Genomic DNA, 20,187 nt, shown 5'->3' with positions numbered 1-20,187 from the left:
CCCGCTCTCCACCAGATCAGCTAACCCGCTGTTAAAATGGACCTGCCTCATTGATGGTCCCTGTTCCTGGAAGCTTTGGCTGCAGACACCTGGATGCTCTCCCCTACAGCCTCCTACACACACTGGACTCGACAAATCACCAACCTGTGGCTTCAGGGAACCTTTCTAGAGTTCTCCCCCTTCAAAATTATCTTATTCTCTACCCTCTTTTGGGTCCTGTTACAAAATCCCCAATCTTTCCCCAATTCCTCTTCCCCTACTATGCCCCCGTCCAGCAGGAAGTAGCTTGAAGATCACGGCGACCCACTCCCCACAATAGAGGAAAAAGGGAGGAATGTAAGGATAATGTACGGATACCGTAGCACTCGAATGTAAGGATGCCGTGGGCACTCGAGCGGAGGGGAAGGGTAAAGCATTCCCTAGCAATATGGCACCCTTCCGGGTTCTTCTCCGCAGTAAATAAGCCCGTCGGCGCCAACACCCAAGCCCACCCGCGCCAAGCCTCAGCCAGTCACAAGTCAAGGCCCACCTCCTGCCCAGCCCCGTCCAATCAGCTACCGCCCCGTCCACCCCCTATCCAAACCCGGAATGCAGCTCCCTATAAATGTACGTGCAGTCCTTGAATAAAGCGGAACTTCTCTGGCGAACTGTTAGCCCGGGTCTCGCGTCATTCCTTTGTCCGTGCGCCCCTTCAGCGAGACTCTAGCATTACCACTGAAAGATATGACAGTGACAGTGCAGACCAACGTCCCTGCCACAGAGATGCAAACTCTCCACAAAACACTAGCAAGCTGCATCCAGCAAATTATTAAAAGGATGACAAATCCTGACCAGGTGGGGTGTATCCTGGCACTGCAAGGTTCATTTAACATCAAAAGCAATCACATGTGTGATATTTAAAAGAATGGCTCTCTTGCTCAGCCCATTCTCACCACGTGACAACTTGTGTTGCCTTAGAAGGTGGCCCTCACCAGATGTGTTTCCTGGACCTTGGGCCAGCCTCCAAAACCGTCAGCGTCACAAGATGCACGAGAGGACTCACCACCGGGCACAGAACTGCTGTTTTGATCAAAGAGGAAGTTGCTTTAAAACAGACATGTATTCTCTAATCTCTTTTCTTTTAAAAATAAATATAAACACAAAACTCTTCCAACTCAGCTAAGTCTGGGTAAGGATGAAAAAAGCATTCATTTGCAAGATCCACGGAGCTAGTGCCCAGAATGAAAATAAATGACTTTTCACATCAGGGATTAAAAAAAAAAAAGAACGGAAAGCAGGTCTCAGAGAGAGAGAGCTGTGGGCCTGTGTGCACAGCAGTCAAAGCGGAGGAGCAGCCCGAGTGTCTGTCACGGATAACGGGTAAACAGACGTGGTCCAGCCATACAATGGAACATGACTCAGCCGTAAAAAGGAAGGAAATTCTGACACATGCTACAACATGGATGAACCTGAGGACATCATGCTGAGTGAAAGAAGCCAGTCACAAAGGGACAAATGCTGTGGGACTCCACTTACATGAGGTACCTCGAGCAGTACAATTCACAGAGGCAGAAAACAGAATGGTAGGTGCCAGGGGCTGCAGCAGGGAGGCAATGGCTAGTGTTTAACGGGTACAGTTTCAGGTTGGGAACATTAAAAAGTTCTACAGATGGACGGTGGTGACGTTTGCACAACAATGTGAACGTATTTAATGCCACTGAACCGTGCACTTAAAGTGTACTGAAAACGTACTGAAATGTACTGAAGATGGCTGAAGTGGTCAATTTTGTTATTTCACCACAATAGAAATGTTTTATTAAAAAAACCATCCACATAATCTACCATACCAATAGCCAAAAGACAAAAAATTATGTGGTTTCATCAGTAGGTGCACAAAAAACATTTGAAAAAAATTTCAATCCATGATAAAAAGTCTCAGAAAACTAGGAATGAAAGGAATTTCTCCAACCTGATAAAGGGCATCTGTGAAAACCTGTTACTAATAACATTCTCAGTAGTAAAGAACGGTGTGTCCCCTGGGAGTGGGAGTGGGACACAGCAAGGACAGCTGCTCCTGCCACCGCTGCGCGGCGCTGTGCTGCAAGTGCTGACCAACAAGGCACGGCAGGACAGGAGGCACCCACCCCAGTGGCAAGGGAAGAGTGAAGCTGTCTTTTGAAGAAGGCATCATGTTCTGCATAGAAAATCCCAAAGGACCTATGAACAGGCAAGGCCGCGAGACACAAGGCTCACGAGCAAAGCCAGTCACACTTGTGCACGCTCGTGGTTGACAGACAAAACCGCGCTGCTGCAATGGCACTGAAAACAACACAGTTACAAACCTAACGAAACGCCAGAACACGCAGAGCCCACATGCTGAAGGACGCCAAAGCAGATACACGTGGGTGTAGAGACGTGCTGCTGTCGTGGATTGGAAGACCTGGCGTTAGAAAGACATCAATTCTCCTCAAATGGTCTGCAGGTTGACACAACCCCAACCAACATTCCAACAGGTTTATTTTTGTATAAATCAACAAGAGGATTCTCAAATGTACATGGAAAAACAAAGGAACCATAATAGCCAAAGCACAACTGAAAAGGACGACCAAAGATGGAAGGTTCATGCCACCTGACTAAGCACTTACCATAAAGCCACAGACGAGTCAGTGAGGTCCGGATGAGAGAACAGAGACCAGTGGAACAAAGCAGAGAACCCATGAAGTTGCTTGATGTTTGACAAAGAAGCAACGGAAATTCGTAGATGTAGAAAGAAGAAATTTCTCAACACGTTAGTGGAATGCAAATTAAACCCACAGTGACACCAGCCTGCTGGAATGGCTTTAAAAAAAGCTAATGCAGGGCCGGCCCGGTGGTGCACTGGATAGTGCGCCGCTTGGGAAGCGAGGCGGTGCTCCCGCCTGAGGGTTCGGATCCCACATACAGACCAGTTCCCACTCACTGGCTGGGCGAGGCGTGGGAGCGGCGCCGAGGGTTGCGATCCTGTTGCCGGTCCCCGGTCCAGTACGGGGGCAACACTGAGGGTTGCGATCCGTTGCCGGACACGGAAAAAAACAAAAAACAAAAAAAAAAAAAAAAAAAAGCTAATGCAAATCGCGCAAGTTCTTACGAGGACACAGAGCAATAGGAATTCCCACACACCGCTGCTGGCAGTGCAAGGTGACACGGCCTCTTTGGAAAACAATCTGAAAGTTTCTTATGAAGTTAAACACACCCTTTCTGCTTGTGCCAGCAATCCCACTCTTGGGTGTTTATTCACCCAAGGCATACAATGCTCTCAAAAACCTGCACCCAAATGACCATGGTGGATTTAGTCATAATTGCCAAATGTGGAAACAATGTAAATGCCATTCCACTGGTGAGTGGTGAACACCTGTGGCACACCAATGTGATGGGATACAACCCAGCAGTGGAAAGGGACAAATGACTGACCCGCGTGACCATGGATAACACGCAGTGCGAGTGGTGGATCTCAGACTCAAGGGCTGTGCACCGTGCAAGTCCATTCACATGGCCAGAGCCATCAGGGCCTGGGGCTGGGAGAGGGGTTGGCTACAAGGAGGCAAAGGGAATTTGGGGTGTCAGATTGCTCTGTGGCCCTGACATAGTGGCTGCGTGATGGTGTGAACTTGTCAAAAAGCACAGAATTCTATACTCAAAAGGGTTCATTTCACCGTATGTAGATTGTACTTCAATAATCTGACTGTTAAAGAAAGTTGAGGGGAAAACAAAAAATACAGATGAAACAGCAAAATTATAATAACAAATAATAAACAATTCTAATCTTTAACTCGCCTTTCTCCAAAAGTCTTAAAAGTGGAAACTAAACACTAGCAAGGCTTTCTGGGACCCTTTTCTCTCCTCCCCAGTGGCCTCGCACCCAACTAACTCTGCACCATCCCAGCGTCAGGTGCTCTCCGGCCAGTGCAGAACCAGCGCACGTGCAGGCCCCGCAGGACCCCAGCAACCACATCTCACCTCCTTTGCAGCAAGTTGGGCCAACACCCCAAGGCCCACTTATCTCAGAAGGATAAGTCTTTTTTTTTTTTTTTTTAAACATTTTATCATGGAAAATTTGAAACATGCCAAAGCAGAGAGACTGATATAACGAGCCCCCCGCATGTCCATCCTGACTCCAACCTCAAGCAACACCGACCAAGCAGAAGGCCCCCCGCACACGGTGAGGTGCTGTGGTTAAAAGACATTGAAGTCTGGGGCCGGCCCGCTGGCGCACTGCTACAGTGCGCCACTTGGGAAGCGCGGCAGCGCTCCCGCCCGAGGGTTCGGATCCCACATACAGACCGGTTCCCGCTCACTGGCTGAGCGAGGCGCGGGAGCAACACCGAGGGTTGCGATCCCGTTGCCGGTCCCCGGTCCGGTACGGGGGCAACACTGAGGGTTGCGATCCGTTGCCGGACACGGAAAAAGACAAAAGACAAAAAAGAAAAAAAAAGAAAAAGACATTGAAGTCTGTTAGATTTCGTCTTATTCAAAATGTTAAAAATAATTTCAGAGTTCATAGTAGAACCTTCCTTGCCAAAGAACTAAAAGTACAATTCCTACCATGAGCCTATTAAAGTTTTCTAACATTAAAAGAGATCTTCAAACCCTAAAATGTTGGGGCCTAATAGGCTAAATCAGAGGCCCTGGCCCTCTGTGGTTCAGGCCTAATGACCGGCGAAGCTGCTGTGGGGATTCTGAGGCCCACATGAGCCACACTGACAGGTGGGAGCAGACGGGGCTGCAGAGAAGGAAGGAGCCGGGTGTTCTCGCAGAGGGTCCAGCTCGTCCCCACTCATTCTCGAATTCTAGCATTTCAGGATATATGCAGACATCCTGTTTGAGGGCACAGGGGGTATCATGGTGACAGTCACAAGGGTACAAGGAAGAGAGCTGTGTGTCTGTTCTGAGCTGGCCCTGGTGGACAGGCCAGCTTTATTGACTTGAAGAGACCAGACCCAGAACTGGGGGGACCCAAGCGCCAACACGCTCAGCAGCAGGCTGGCGGCAGCTCGGGATGGCATCCGACTGCCAGCCTACCTGCAGCTTACTCTTGCCACATGCTACCTTGCTGTCCTTCAAGAAGAAATTGGCATTTGTTTAGTGACTTTTTATATAAAAAAATTCCCCAAGAGAACAAAGTCTCTATTTTCCGCCTCTGCCTTCTGAGTCCTGGGAGCTGTCAAGTTCACTAACAGTGCAGGGACCCTGATTCAGAAACCAGAGGGAGCCTCAACCCACAGACCCAGGCCACAGCTCTTCTCTGTGGGTCCCACAGCTTCAGATGACCAGGGTCTGACAGAGGTCAGGGGCACCATGGGCTGAGGGCATGGGTGAGGCAGCGGCCCCTTACCTCCTGCTCCGGGGGCAGTGCGCACTGCTGCACGATGTACTCGATCATCGCCTCGCCTCCAGGCTGCTCCAGGTAGCCATGGTGAGCCATGGCACTGATCACCTGCACCACAGCCCGCTTCACCTGCCCAGGACCAATGGGAGATCAGAAAGGGGCCACAGATGGTGACTGCCATGCCAGTTCAGTCAGCAGACAGGAAGCTCACTCCTGCCCCCACCCACACCTCTACCTGAACCTGGACCTGTGTCTGCACCTGTTCCACACCTGCACCTACATCTTCACCTACCCCTGTGCCTGCACCAACACCTATAACTGCACCTACATCTGTACCAACACCTACACCTGTACCTGCACCTATGCCAACATGCGCACCTGTGCTGCATGGATACGTGCACCTGAACCTGCCTTCCTCTCGGTCTCTTGGCTGCATGGAGGCTCCCTCAGCTCCTTCATGGTGACCTTCTCAGCAGCTTGTGGCCATGCCCAGGTCTGCAGGGGAGGCCTCTTTTCCTCCATCGTCCACACCTTCCTCCCCTCCTGCCGACACCACAGAGTCACCTCGTCTCACTAGTTTCCTTCCTCCGTCTGCTTCCATCAAGCTTCACCTCTGACTACAGGAAAGCCACTCTGCTGAGAACACCCCAGAGCTGCTCTGCTGTCTGACCTCCTGGACACTGGCCACCCTCCCAGGCACTAGGCCCATTGCCTCCCTGGCTTTAAACATGTCTGTCTACTCCGCCCAGGGCTCATCATGGCCCCGGACAGTGGGGCTGGTGCCCCTCGGGGCTGGCTTCTCTTGTGTAGCACCCACACTTCTCCAGAGTGAGCAACTACCCTGGCTGTTCCAGCCTTCAGGTCATGGTCCCTGATCTGCAGTTGTCACCCAAACACTCCTGGGAATTCTGAGCCTGCAAGTCCAGCCCCACCCAACAATTTCCTGCTCACTTGAAGGCCTGGCCAGTCCAACATGGCCAAAACAGCCACCCCTGTCCCCAGAGCCAGAGTCTCATCCAGGCATCCCCAACCCACAATCCACTGCACAGACGCTGGCCTCGCCCCACCCCGGCCCTTTGCACATGCTGCTGCCCCTTGGGACCCTCTCCCCTGCATCCTGAAGACACCTCTGTGCTTTCAGATCTTAGGTCAAAACAATCCACTGCACAGACGCTGGCCTCGCCCCACCCCGGCCCTTTGCACATGCTGCTGTCCCTTGGGACCCTCTCCCCTGCATCCTGAAGACACCTCTGTGCTTTCAGATCTTAGGTCAAACATTACTGTCCTGAGGAGGCCTCCCAGACCACTCCCAGCTTGTGTCATCCCCAATGACACACGTGTGTCCAGCCTGGCTGTCTGTGGAAACAGAGGGGTCTGGAGGGAGCGAGTGGACAGCCACCTGACCGCCCGGGCTAAGAGTGCATTTGGCCACTGGGCACTGCAGGCATCACACAGTCTGGACCACGGGACCCTGTTGGAGGCTGTCAGGGGAGAATACCCCTGAGTATGAGATTTGTGGGCTGTGTAGAGGGGAGCCTGCAACAGGTGTGACTTGGGGTCCATTTCAGTGGCTTCTGGGGAGACACAGTGAGAGTCACAGAAGGTCCCAAAGAATAGGCCCAGGGCCAGCGCAGAGGATGGAGCTGCCCCTGTGAGTAAGCAGGCCCTGCCCAGACGGTGGTGCCGATCAGCCTGGGTGCAGTTAAGGATCCACCTGTCCTAAGAGGGGTCTGGTCCTGCCTCCGGCTCCCGGGAGGTCATCTCTAAGCCTTGTTTACCTGGGGGCCTCAGACCACACCAGACGGTCTAGCAACATGACTCAGGTGGAGCTTTGGGCCACATGGTGTCAGCTCCACCTCCAGAGAGACTGGAGACTGAGTCAGCCACATGGGCAGCAGCCAGGTCCAGGTAAGTGTCCAGGAGACTCCAGTCACCAAGGCTCAGGGCACTTCCGGGTTGGCCTTGCCCCGTGCATGTTGACACACAGTGTTGCCAGGGGCGTTGACGCCACCCACGACCCCACGACCCCTTGGGGAGAGAATGGCTGGAAGCCGTGTTTGGACCCTCCTGGACTCTGTCCCAAGCACCCCTTCCCTGGGCTGATTTTAATCTGCACCTTTTCACTGTGATGAACTGCACATTACAGCTTTCTGAGTCCCATGAGTCCTTCTGAGGGTGGCCCTGGGGACCCTGGGCTTGTGACTGGTGCCGGCAGCAAGGGTGGTCATGGGGACTGTTTCCTAACTCTGCACCTGGTGAACACATTGGGAGTAAGACGTGGGAGTCCTAGCCACACACAGTTTTCGCTCGGGCCTCAGGACGCCTGCGTCTCGCTGAGGGGAGGCGTTTGCCTAGTCAGTGGGTGGCCTCAGGGCCAGCCTAGCCACATGCCCTACCGCTGCTCATGGTGGGGCTTGGGCTGGCCTGTCCGGTTTACCTTGTGGTTGGTGTCCAGAAGGGGAAGCCTCATGGAGGAGAGAAGAAAGGGCTTCTTAACTTCCATCTGAGCAGCTACAAGAGACGACAAGAGGGTTCCATCTCCCACCGCACATCCACCGCCCCTCAGGGCCGGGGCCATGGCGCAGGGCCTGGCCTCACTGCGGCCCTCCAAGTGGGAGGAGGACAGGCACAGCAAAAGCAGACGGCTTCTCTCTAGGGGGACAAACTGGTTCTCCTCGGATAATGTTATTTTACCCAATTACGAAGCTAAAAGTTGGCAGTGTAGAGCAGGAGGTAAACCCGGTAGCAGTCGGTGGACCCAGGTTTATTTTATTTATATTTTAAAAGATAGCCGGTAAGGAGATCTCAACCCTGGACTTGGTGTTGTCAGCGCCGCGCTCTCCCAAGTGAGCCACGGGCCGGCCCTAGTGGACGCAGGTTAAGTGCTGGCAGTGGTACTGCAGTGCTTCTCGGACTGCAGGGAGTCAGCATCGCCAGAAGGCTTGCTCAACACCGGGCTGGGGGCCTCCTCTCCTGCTCCCCGGTTCTGACTCAGCAGCACGGGGAGCTCGGTGTTCATTTCTCACACGTTCCCAGGTGAGCTGAAGATGCTGGTCTGGGACCCCCTCCTGAGAACCAGCAACATAACACCTTCTTTCCTGATATTTAAATGGGGACAGAAAGTGGTTATCAAGAAGTGGTTATGAGATTAATAAAAATAAAAACAAGGCACACAGCACGTGGTAACACTTCTATTCCCTATGACAGTCCCAGGAGAGTAGGATCATCATGACCCCGATTCTACAGATGAGGAACCTGAGGCCCCAGGGGCAACGGGACCTGCCACAGTCTCTGAGCAGCAAGTGGCGGAGCCAGACATGGCTCACGCAGGCCCACAGCCTGCACTCAGTACCACCCGGCACCCCCTCCGTGAGCGGCAGAGAAAGCCTGGTGTGGCTCCTGGCAATGATGACAAAATAACAGCAAAAAGAGACATGCACCGTACACACTCAGAGGACACAGACCCTAGAGGTAACCATGAGACAGACTGCACTACTTTTAGAAGATGCTGCAGAAGGATCTCCGCAGCCTCAGAACTGGGAAGTACGGAGATGCAATGAGGTGGGCCGGCCCGTGGCTCACTCAGGAGATGCAATGAGAAAAGGCGGAAGGAAAAGACGAAGGGCCACACTGAAGCTCAGAGAGCTGCAAGCAGCTGCCGAGGTGCACAAGACACAGCAGCACACGGGCAGTGGGCTTGGAGGCCACTGGGCTGTCAGAAGAGGACAGACAAGTCACCAGAGAACACGAGCAGAAGACAGGAGCAGATCCCACCACCGGCACCTGTGCAAGGCTGCTGGCTCCACTGCTGGTCAGAGAGACAAAAGACACCACCCAGTGGGCCGGCCCGTGGCTCACTTGGGAGAGCATGGTGCTGACAACACCAAGTCAAGGGTTAAGATCCCCTTACTGGTCATCTTTTTTAAAAAAACCGGATCATAGACCTAAACGTGCAAGTTCAAACGATAAAGCTTCTAGAAGAAAATATAGAAGAATATCATCATGACTTCTGGGCAGGCAAAGGTTTCTTAGACATAAAGGCATTAATCATAAAAGAATACATAACTATATCTGTATATATCTGACAAAGAACTCCACAAAACAACCGTCATGAAAAGATGAACAAAAGACCTGAAGAGGAACTTCCCACGCACAGAAGGTACCTGGAGACCCACAGGCACACAGGAGCGGGCCTGATCGACTTGCTCGCTGGGACTCTCAAGCTGAGTCTATGGTAATCTGTCACCACACACCGCCTGCACGGCCCAGTTTCAGGGACCCACAACACTGAGAGCTGGCAAGGACACAGAGCAATTGGGACTCCCCCACATTGCTGGTGAGCACGTAACATAGCACAGCCTCGTTGTAAACCTATCTGGCAGTTTCGGACAATATTAAACACAGACTTACCCGGAGGCCCCCAGAGCCCCCTCGTACAGAATGAGCATGCACGTCTGCAGCTCTGGACAGGAACGTCCACACCAGCTTTCTCCTGATTGCTAACTACTGGAAACAGCTCAAATTTCCATTGATACAAAAATAAGTACTTTTTCATTCCATAAAGTGGAATACAATCAGCAGTAAAAAAGTATGAACTAATACACACAAAAACATGGATGAATCTCAAAAACATATATGCTTAGTGAAAGAGGACAGACACGAAAGGTCACCTACGATAATGAGTTCATTTATGTGAAACTCGAGAACAGACAGAGCCCATTTGGGTGGCAGACGTCAGAAAAGTGGTCACTTCCTCCCACTGCTGGGGTGTGTTTTCTGAAAACAAATACAAGGAAACTTTTGGGGTTTTAAAAAGTGTTCCACCTTTCTATTCGAGTGGTGGTCATATGGGTGGACAACGTGTGAAACGTCACCGAGTTGTCCACATACGATGTGCACATTTTACCGAATGTGAATGACCAGGAAGAAGGAACAGTAGGCGTGGGAGGGTGGGGAGTGGCCGCCAGCCCAGAACCCAAAGGCGGCCTCGCTGCATCAGAACCACCTTAGCAGGTGGCGGGAACCTTCGCTGACAAGGCTGTTCCATTTAACACCAGGGAACAAACGAAAACCAAACCTGTCTTTCAGTGGTGACTTCGGAATAAAAATGCACTACACACCTCCTCTTTCTATTCTTACGTGCTCTGGTCATTCTTTTCAAACCCAGAAACTTCCTGCTTTATTTGAGATCCCTACTGAGCTTTCCTTCGGGGGTCTCAAAGGCCGCTCTGCGGGGAGCAGGTGCTCAGCTCCCAGCCCCTCTGCAGAGACTCCTGGCTTCGTGGCACGATTTGGACTGTGGCTCTGGCTGCCACTGTCCTCCCTTATCCCTGCCCCTTTCTCAAGGTGCTCCTGTGTCATCCCATACATCGTAACTCGCACGTTGCCCCAGGTCCAGGGTCGCTATTTTCTGCGATGGACAGCAAGCCTCACACGACAGGGGTCAGCACCCTTGTTCTGTAAAAGGCTGGACAGAAAACATTTCAGGCTTCATAGGCCACATGTGGTCTCTGCCGCATGTTCTTCTTTGTTTGCTTTTACAACCTGTTAAAAACGTAATGACACTTTGGCTCGCAGGCTGTACAAAAGCAAGCTGCAGCTCTGATGTGGCCACAGTCACTGTGGACTGACTGCACCAGGACATGAGTGAGACTCACCAAAAAACGGACACGCGTGTGAAAAATTTTATGGCTTTTTAAAAAGCCTTCTACTGATCAATTAAATTGGCCTTAAAAGCAGGAAACCTGAGAGATGGATAAATGCTGATGTAAAAATTACAATTTGCAGGGCAAAAAAGTAGCATAAACAGGATGAGGCACAAAGCGGGAGCAGACATTTCGACATGTGCAGCGTGAGCACAGGCTGTGCAGACCTGCTGCAGCTCAACACAAAAACCTCAGACCAGAGATGGATAAATGCTGATGTAAAAATTACAATTTGCAGGGCAAAAAAGTAGCATAAACAGTCTGACGATGAGGCACAAAGCGGGAGCAGACATTTCAACATGTGCAGCGTGAGCACAGGCTGTGCAGACCTGCTGCAGCTCAACACAAAAACCTCAGACCCTACAGAACAGAAGACCCGAACGTGCAGCTCTAAGAGCAGGAAACAACACGCTTCTTCTTGCCTTTCCAGCTTCTGTGTTTTTCCCTTTCCAAGTGTTCTCACTCCATCCCACACAGCCATTCCCTTGTCCTCTCAGTTCTGCAAACGTGTGGTGTCTCGCGCATCCCTGTTGAGCAATGACACTGCCACACCTCTCGTTCTCACCGCTGCGTTTGCAGAATTACACACTTTTTCTCCACTGAGGCCCTAGGCCTTCTTGGTAAGGTTCACTCCCAGATACTTCACAGTGTTTCTCTTGCTGTTGTAAATCTTGATACTTTCTGGTTGGTCGCTACACAGCGGGAAGATGCCCTTGGTTCTTAGAGGCTGTTCTTGACCCTGGTGGCCTGCTGGCCTCCTCCTGCTCTAGCAGTCCCTGTGCTGACACAGCTCACTCTTTCCAGGTGACTGACTCGACTGTCCATAAAACAAACGGGCTGAGCCCTCACACAACGACAGGAGCTGTTCTGGGTGCTGAGATGCAGCAGCGGGCGAGCCCTGCAGCCAGCACCTGCTACCACCCCGACGACCCTCCTCCCAGCCTACCTGGGCATGCAGAGCGGCCAGCAGGGCATCGAGCTGGACCTCCAGTGTGCGGCTGCCCACGCTCACGGCTGCCTCGAGGATCTGGCCCAGGCTCTGCTCGGGGCAGGGAGGAGAGTGTGGTCAGTCCCACATCCAGCCCCCTTCCACAAGCAGAGGCGCAGGAGGGCAGGGACCCCACCTTGGGACTCAAATGAGGAAGCCTTTCCCCCACTTCTAGAATCCAGAGTGGAGGGGAGGGGAGGGAAGGGGTCGGGAAAGGAGAGTCCCAGGTCAGAGGTCGGAGCGACAGGCCACATGGCGCTAGTTCTGTGGGCTCCTGTCCAGTGCAGAGCGGTGGCTGAAGCCTGAGCTGGTCCCCACCAGGACCCCCATCCTTCACAACCCACCACAGGATCTCAACAGAGGACCTCGGTGCCAAACGCAGACACCTTGGACACGTGGAAGGCCTCTGCATGCTTCTTGTAGAGGGCGAGGACTCCAGGGAGGAGCTTGGGGAGCTGCTCCTCCAGCTTCTCACCAGGCAGCAGGTGGCTCACAGGGCCCAGAGCCTCCACCACGGCGAGCCGGAGCTGAGGAGACAGAGGCAGGGGCCATACTGCTCACAGACAACCCCACACTGCAAGGGCCCCTCACCAAGCACCCTGGGCCAGGTTATCAGCGTGTCCTAAAGGGGATGGGAAGAGAGCCCAGCAGCCAGAGGTCAGAGTGCAGCTGCAGAGTGACCACAGCAAGGGGCTGGACAGTGGCTAGGCCAGGGGGGCACATGGGAGACAACAGGTGCCACCCCAGGCAGCACTGGGGCTTTGGAATAGAAAGGAGATGGGGGCTGGAGTAGGGCACCCACAGTGACTAGACCTCAGGAGCACATGCTCCCGAGAACAGAACACGCTCCAGAGCAAGCTGGCACCAGCCACAAGTGTAAAGAACCTGCAGGTGAGGTGCAGCACATGTGCGGGGACCTGCAGGTAGACCCCACCCAAGGTACCTCTGCTCCCCAATGCAACCCCACCACCTCCTGAGCAACAGCTGTGGGCAGGGCACTTGGGAGGGGGAGCACCCTGGCAGTGGGTGTAGAGAGGTGACTTGGCCCCCCTCCCCCTCCCCATGACCACCCCCAAGTCAGAGCCCACAGAACGGCAAGCAGAGGCAGGAGGGCCGTCGTGGTGGTGGGACAGGCCCGGGGTGGGAGAGGGCAGCTATGCCAGGCCCAGGCTCCAGGCACCTAACAGGCCAGTGGGGTCACAGGGGCAGCTGGGGTGTACCTTGGCTTCTCGGCTCTGCAGCCACTGGTGGAAGAGAATATCGTAGGCGCTGAAGATGTCAGCAGCAAAGGCGTCCTTCCTGACTGTGGGGTCTGGGGCTTGGTCCAAGTTGGCCAGATACTCCAGGGTGCTCTCGCTGAAGTGCTGCAGGGCTACAACCACCCCCACGTGAGCAGCCACAGACCCGCGCCCAGCACCCCAGGGTCTACACTGCTGTCCCTTCTACAAATCCCACAACAGCCCGCAGGCCACCCCTCCCAGAGGGGCCAGGCACAGGACCCCAGGACTATAATGGGGTGAAGAGTATCCCCCAAATTCATGTCCTTCCCAGAACCTCTGAATGTGACCTTATTAGAAACAGATGGGTCATAGATACAACTGTTAAGATAAGGTTACAGGAGAGAGGGGGGGGCTCTGCATCAAACGTGACAGTGTCCCTGTAAGAAGAGGAGAAACAGACACCGGGGCAAGACGGCCACGTGACAACCAAGCAGAGACTGGACGCTGAGGATCAGGGGCACCACCAGAAGCTGGGAGGGCAGGAAGGATTCTCTCCGAGCCCCCACAAAGGAACCAAACCCACCAACATCTTGATTTTGCACTTCTGTTCTTGAACTTGGAGAGAATAAATTTCTGTTGTTTTAAGCCACCCAACTTGTGGTACTTTGTTACGGCAGCCCTACGACACTGGTACAGATACCGACCTTCCCAAAATGCTCTCTGGCCAGAGCCCCGGCCCACTCTAGTCTGCCAAGGGGACAGGAGGAAGCGGTGTGGCAGCCGCCTCACCCCTCACTGACACTGGTACAGATACCGACCTTCCCAAAATGCTCTCTGGCCAGAGCCCTGGCCCACTCTAGTCTGCCAAGGGGACAGGAGGAAGCGGTGTGGCAGCCGCCTCACCCCTCACAGACTGACTCATGACACATGCTCTGAGGGCCGCAGTGCCAGGCTCAGCGCAGCATGTGAGGCCCTGCAGCCAGCGAGGGGGCAGGAAGGATGCAGGAGGCAGGGCAGAGCCTCAGGGAGTGCAGCAGTGGGTGGTGGCGCCAGGATGTCAGGGCAGCACAAGGGCTTCCCAGGACCGGCGACCCTGAGACAGTGCGCTGGTGCCGTGGCCTGTGTGCTGACCGCAGTGTCACACGTGTATAGCTACCTGGGCTTTGAGGGGATGTGGACGTCCGGGTGGATAAGTCCAAGAGACACTGGCCATGGGCCCAGGACTCAGGCCTGGCTCAGGCGCAGGTCTGGGAGTGGACAGCAGGGGCTGGGCCCTGTGTCAAGGGAAAAATGGGCACGCAGAGGAGAGAAGCCGAGGCCAGGCTCCTGTCACACAGGCCCGCTCGGTGGGTAGAGGGAGAGGACACTGGAAAAGAAAACTGACGGAGGAGACAAGCCACCAGGAGAGGTGGCATCTCACAGCCAGACCTTCCACGCTCCAGGGGAAGTCCACACATGGAGGGGACCGCACACGCAGGTGCAAGACCAAGGACGGGTCACTGGGGCCATCTCGGAGGCTGCCCCCAACCTTCAGCTCTGCTTGACAGGGCCACTGGCTCCACAGAGTGGGTCACCAACTGGCATTCCCCACAGCCGTGCACGAGTCCTACTCCAAATGTAATCTAAACTTGGTATTTTCAGACAATTTAATTTTAACTTTCTGTAAACTGACGTGAGACAATACCTCACTGCAGCTTCAGCTGAATGTTTCTGGTCACTAGCGGTTGACCCCTTTTTCTTGTTCGCTGGCTGCTGCGTGAGGTCGGTCTGTTTCTCTCCCCATCGGCCCAGAGCAGCAATCTCCCTCTGATTTCACAGCTCTTCCTGTATCTGCTTTGAAAGGCAGCTCATAGGCGCGGGCTCTACCACTTACCAGCTGTGTGCCCTGGGACTGATTGCCTAGCCTTTCTGTGCCTCAGTTTCCTTGTCTATAAAATGGGGAGATGTTAGCACCTGTCCCAGGGCACTGTGAGGCCCGCCCGGGCTGACGCAGCCGTGGGGCAGAGCACCAGGTCAGACTCGTGAGCTCCAGCTACCCCGGCCCCGTGCGCACCTGCTCCCAGGACCGCAGCTGGGCCTTTCCACTTTTTATTTTCACACTTCGATTTGTAACATCAAACTTATTGGTCTTTCCTTCCTGGTCTGTACTTTTTGCACTTGAGAAATCACTTTAAACCCAGCACATAAGAATCAACAGTGCAGGTGCTCCTGATGTCCGAGAGGCTTGCGAGCCTCTGGGTCCCCAACAGTCTGACGGCCTCACGCCCACTTTTCTCTCTGCAACTCCTCCTCACTTTGGACTGGCAGCCTCGCTGACGGGGACCCCAACCCCACCAGAACCCAGACGTGTGTTCTGCCCTCCTGCAGCCCTGCCCCAGCTCCTGTGTTGCCAGCAGTCCTCAGGAAACCTCCCTCCGCCACAGTCCCCTGCCGCAGAGCCACACCCTGCCCCATGAGAGTAAAACTGCTGAGAAACATGGCCCAGAGGTAGCCCCTCCACTCAGGTCACCAGCCACCTGCAGGGCTAAACCAACATCAATCCGTGAGGGGCTCGATAGGACGTTCACTAGAAACTGCGCTGACTGCAGATTAACGGGGGAGGACCGCCACCTTTGACACTGGTATAGAGGAGTGCAGATAATCTTTAGACCCTGATCACACAGCAGCATCCTGCTGAGCTACTGCTATTTCTACTAATTTGTGAGAATGTGCTAGGATTTTTGCATAGACAATTTCATTAACTGAGGACCATAAAAGTTTGCTTTTGTCCACCCATTCTTTGTCTGGTTGGTTTACTGTGGTCTTTTTGTGCCAGCCTCTCCAGGACAATATCAGACGAGGACCCTGACGCGGGCCTCCCTGCCCCATTCCTGGTGCTAGAGGAGAACTGGCTCAGCCCCACTGACGCCCACCAGCCGTGCGACTCTGGATGGATCACTTACACCCTCTTGGGGGCCTCTGTCTTCCCGAGTATGAAATGAAGAAAATACCATGTCAAACAAAGACATCACAAGAAAAGAAACCTACAGGTCAATCTCTCTCATGAACATTGATGCAAAAATCCTCAATAAAAATCCAAAAACACATCAAAGAGATTATATCTTATGACCAAATGGGATTTATCCCTAGCATGCAAGGCTGGTTTAATGTACAAATCAGTCCATGTGATACACCACGTTAACAGAACGAAAGATTAAAATCTCATGATCATCTCAATTGATGCAGAAAAAAAGAAAAATCCAACATCCTTCCTTGGTAACAACACTGAGTGATTTAGGTATAGAAGGAAAGTTCCTCAACATAATAAAGCCATTTATGAAGAACACAACAGCTAACATAATCGATGGGGAGAAACAAAGATTTTTCACCAAGATGCAGCACAAAGCAAGGATGGCCACTCTCACCTCTTTTATTCAGCACAGCCCCGGGCGTCCTGGCCAGAGCTGTTGGAGGAGACAAAGAAATAAAAGGCATCCAAACTGAGGAGGAGGGACAAAAGTTATCTCCACTTGCAGGTGACACGATCCTATGTAGAAAACCTCAGAAACTCCACAAAAAAACGGTCAGAATAAATGAATTCAACAAAGATGCAGGATACAAACCCACATTCAAACATCAGTAGCATCTTAACACACAAATGACGAGTCTTCGCTTTCAAGTCTTCTTATCTTCTCTGCGTCCATGCTCACTTTTCCATTAGCATTTCTCATTTTGTTTTGGGGTTTTCTCCTGATTAGGCAGCAACTCAACTATTTCATTCACTTTTTTAAAGGACTGGATATAAAATATAATCGTTCTGCCAATGGTTTACTTTCCAAAGCACTGGTTTCTCTCTGTATTTTCTGCCTTGTTCAGGTCTGGGCAGATAGAACGAGGATCAGACGCAGCAGTGACGAAAGGACGACAGTGACACACACGCCCAGGGCAGGTGCAGCTCTGGCTCGGCACCTACGCATCCCCGGGGAGGGGCTGTGTGCAGGGAGGGCTGCGGAGGCAACGCTGGGCCGCGGCCACGTGCACAGCACGCCTCACACCCTGCAGTGGCTCCATCTGAAGCTGCAGGCACAGGAGGGCTCACCGTGGGTGTGCTGCTGCTCTCCTGCCGGCACTGGGGTGCCCTGTGCACCCCTAATGCTCACTCCCACAGCTCCCATGCCCTTTCCAGCTCTGTGGGTGGGCTCCAGGGAGCAGGTGTCCTGGCACGAGCTGTGTGGCCAGTGTCAGGGGTATGGCTTTCGCGGTGGCTAGGTCACAGTGTCTTTACTTGGGCGGGATGCGTGTAGGCATAGACCTTCTAACTCACCTCCTTGGATTGCTTGTGCTTTCCAGCGTCCTCTGACACCCCCACCCCCCCGCCCTGTCCTTCAAGTCTCAAAGGTGCCGCCTGCTCAGTGCTGCCTCCAGGTTGTCCCCAGAGCCCTGCTCAGCTGCTCCTCTCTTCAGTGTCTGCCATCAGCTGTCTAACCCACAGCCCGCTCTTTAGTGGATGATTGTTTCACGTCCAGAAATTTTATTTGGCCCTTTCTCAGGCTGGTCTCATCCTTGCGAATCTTGCATTTTATCACAATGTGTTCCTTTTATCTCTTTACCCTGTTACTTCATATCCCATAACTGATCACTCCAAAACATGTGACCTTCTGCTGATTCTGCTCTCTTGTGTGTGCTGGAATCCACGTTGCGGGTCCTGGGCCTGCTGGGAGACCCTCGGACACGTGTCCAGGGCCAGCGCAGCACCCCCTTTGGTCTGACCGGGACTTGGACTGGCAATAGGACGCTGGTCCCCCTGCCCAGGACACTTCTAACCCAGCCCACTTATAAGGCTAATGTCTCAGCCTGGGGCTTCCCAGTCCAACAGAAAGAATAAATTTGAACCCTACGTCCACATGCAGACAAACCATGGTTACAACTTTTTAGGAGAGAGAATTTAAAAGACATTTTTTTAAAAACCAAAAAAAAAAGAAAAAAAAACCTGAAACTGCCTCCCAGGGCCCATGGAGGAAGGTTTCTTTCAGTCGCCCTTTCATGCAGGATCTGGCCCCACCTGAGGTGCAGAAGGGCCTGTCTCCCACCCACCCTGTGGCTGCCAAGATGACCGGCAGACACCCTGGGGCAGCTGGAGGCCTCTGACCCCTCAGCTCCTCTCTTGTCCTCCCTGTTGGCCCTAAGGCTTCTCTTTCTGATCAGAACAACGACGGCCCAACTGGTCAGCATTTCTGGGTATTTTGTAGCAGGAATTTTTTTCAGATTAACAGGCCAGAAACAGAAGCCCACCCCTAAACTTGTTAAGTTTTGATCTTTAATCAAAGTTTTGTACAGGCACAGGTTAGAAGAGCGATTCTCATGCACACCCCCCACCACAATTTTCCTTCTCTGGAAGCAGCTACAGGGGCCAGATCTCTCTCTGACCCTGGTGTCTGCAGTGTCTCTCACCGCCCCCCAGGAAGGCTCCTCCATCCCCGTACACTTCCCCATCCTCGATGCAGCCACGTCCGGGCCAGCCCGGCCAAGCCTCGACCTGCGCCCTGCCATGGCACTGCTCAGAGCTGACCTTGCTGGGACTAACGCTCCTTCTCACGCGGCTTTGTTTTCGCTGGACTTGGTGATCTGCGCGTGTCACTAACATGGCCCTAACCTCCTCTCGGCTGAGGGGATGTCAGAGGCCATGCCCCAGGTCTCCTACTGTACAGAGCCCACACCACACCTGTCCTGTGGTCCCCTAGGGTCTTCCTTCTTGGCTCAACACATGTCTTAGTGGGGTACACCCTCCAGTCACTGCCACAGACACGTGGGAGATGCGGTTCTGAGTCTTACTTCGCTAAACCTCAGATGGCATTTGGGCTGCACCGCTAGGCTGGACGCTTCCCCTCAGGGCTCTGCCATGCTGTCCTCTGAGCTGGCCGGTGCGGGTAAGAAGCCCGCGGCAGCCCTGTTTTCTTGGACCAGTTTTCCCCCACAGAGGCGTCCAGTGCACCAAGCAGACCTTCCATCTGGAACATCTTCAGGTCAAGCACGCTCCCGAATCACGCTCGCCGCCGCCCCCACTCCCTGTGCACTCTCCAGGGTGTCTCTTACTGGAATACTGGTGGCATGGTCCAGCCTGCCAATTCTCCTCGCTCCTATTTTTTTGTATTTTTACCTTTATTTGCTGTTTTCTGGGGATTTCCATCAACATTCTCTTCTAATCTTTCTATGATGCTTCCATTTCTATTATTGTGTCTTTATATGCCCAAAAGCTCAGCCTTCTCTGGGAGCGCAGCTGCTTCGTGGCAGCACGCTCTTGGGTCAGGGAGGCCTGGCCTTCACTTGTCTCCCTGGGGACAGTAACCACAGAGACCCCGTCCTGGCTGTCCTCTGCTCGAGCTGTCGCTCACGTCACGGCTTCTGCTTATTCTGCTGCCGCCTTTCCCTGGTTGGCAGGTTACCAGCAGCCTGCCCTGCTGGACGCTGTGGCCAGGCTGCCAGCGCACCTGGCTGTCCTGGGCCCTCCTCATGGCTCCTGTCCCACCTGGCAGCAGTGTCCGGCGAGCTGGCCGGGGTGAGAAGCCATGGTGTGCAGCCACTCCTTCCTGCAGCACAGTGCTGCTGCCTCAGCTGGACCTCCATCTGCCCATGGCGGATGCAGGCCTGCCCAGAGCCAGACGCTGCCAGGCCTCCTGTCACTGCCGCCTGAACCCGCTGCTGGGCACCCTGGGGCTGACGTGGACTCTATTGCCCGGCTGCAGCCTCTGCAGCCGGCAGGACTGCGTCTCCTCCCACTGCAAACTGGCACATTCCGTCTGGGGTGAGCAGCACATAGCGCCCTGGGCCACACTGCTCACTGAACCCGCCTGCTTCACACACAAAAGAAAATGCCAGTGTGGGAGAAGCTGCAGACTCGAGTCCTATGGAAGGGAGTGAGAGCTTGTCAGGACTGCGTGTCACTTCTGCTCA

At 53.6% G+C, this 20,187-nt stretch overlaps 1 protein-coding gene across 1 annotated transcript in view; it reads right to left on the bottom strand.

Annotated features, from left to right (window-relative positions):
- MROH1 (maestro heat-like repeat family member 1) overlaps positions 1 to 20,187 on the bottom strand; it is a 77,201-nt gene that overhangs the window by 42,205 nt on the left and 14,809 nt on the right. Inside the window, exons 6-10 of the mRNA XM_008571709.1 lie at positions 13,258 to 13,409; positions 12,424 to 12,564; positions 11,996 to 12,088; positions 7,782 to 7,949; positions 5,351 to 5,473 (exon numbers count right to left, since the gene is read on the bottom strand). Of these exons, the coding sequence (XP_008569931.1) occupies positions 5,351 to 5,473; positions 7,782 to 7,949; positions 11,996 to 12,088; positions 12,424 to 12,564; positions 13,258 to 13,409 (677 nt within the window). The remainder of the gene's footprint in view (positions 1 to 5,350; positions 5,474 to 7,781; positions 7,950 to 11,995; positions 12,089 to 12,423; positions 12,565 to 13,257; positions 13,410 to 20,187) is intronic.

Source organism: Galeopterus variegatus, unplaced genomic scaffold (assembly GCF_000696425.1).
Source record: "Galeopterus variegatus unplaced genomic scaffold, G_variegatus-3.0.2 Scaffold711, whole genome shotgun sequence".
In the NCBI taxonomy this organism is placed as follows: domain Eukaryota; kingdom Metazoa; phylum Chordata; class Mammalia; order Dermoptera; family Cynocephalidae; genus Galeopterus; species Galeopterus variegatus.
This window is presented reverse-complemented; position numbering and strand designations above follow the sequence as displayed.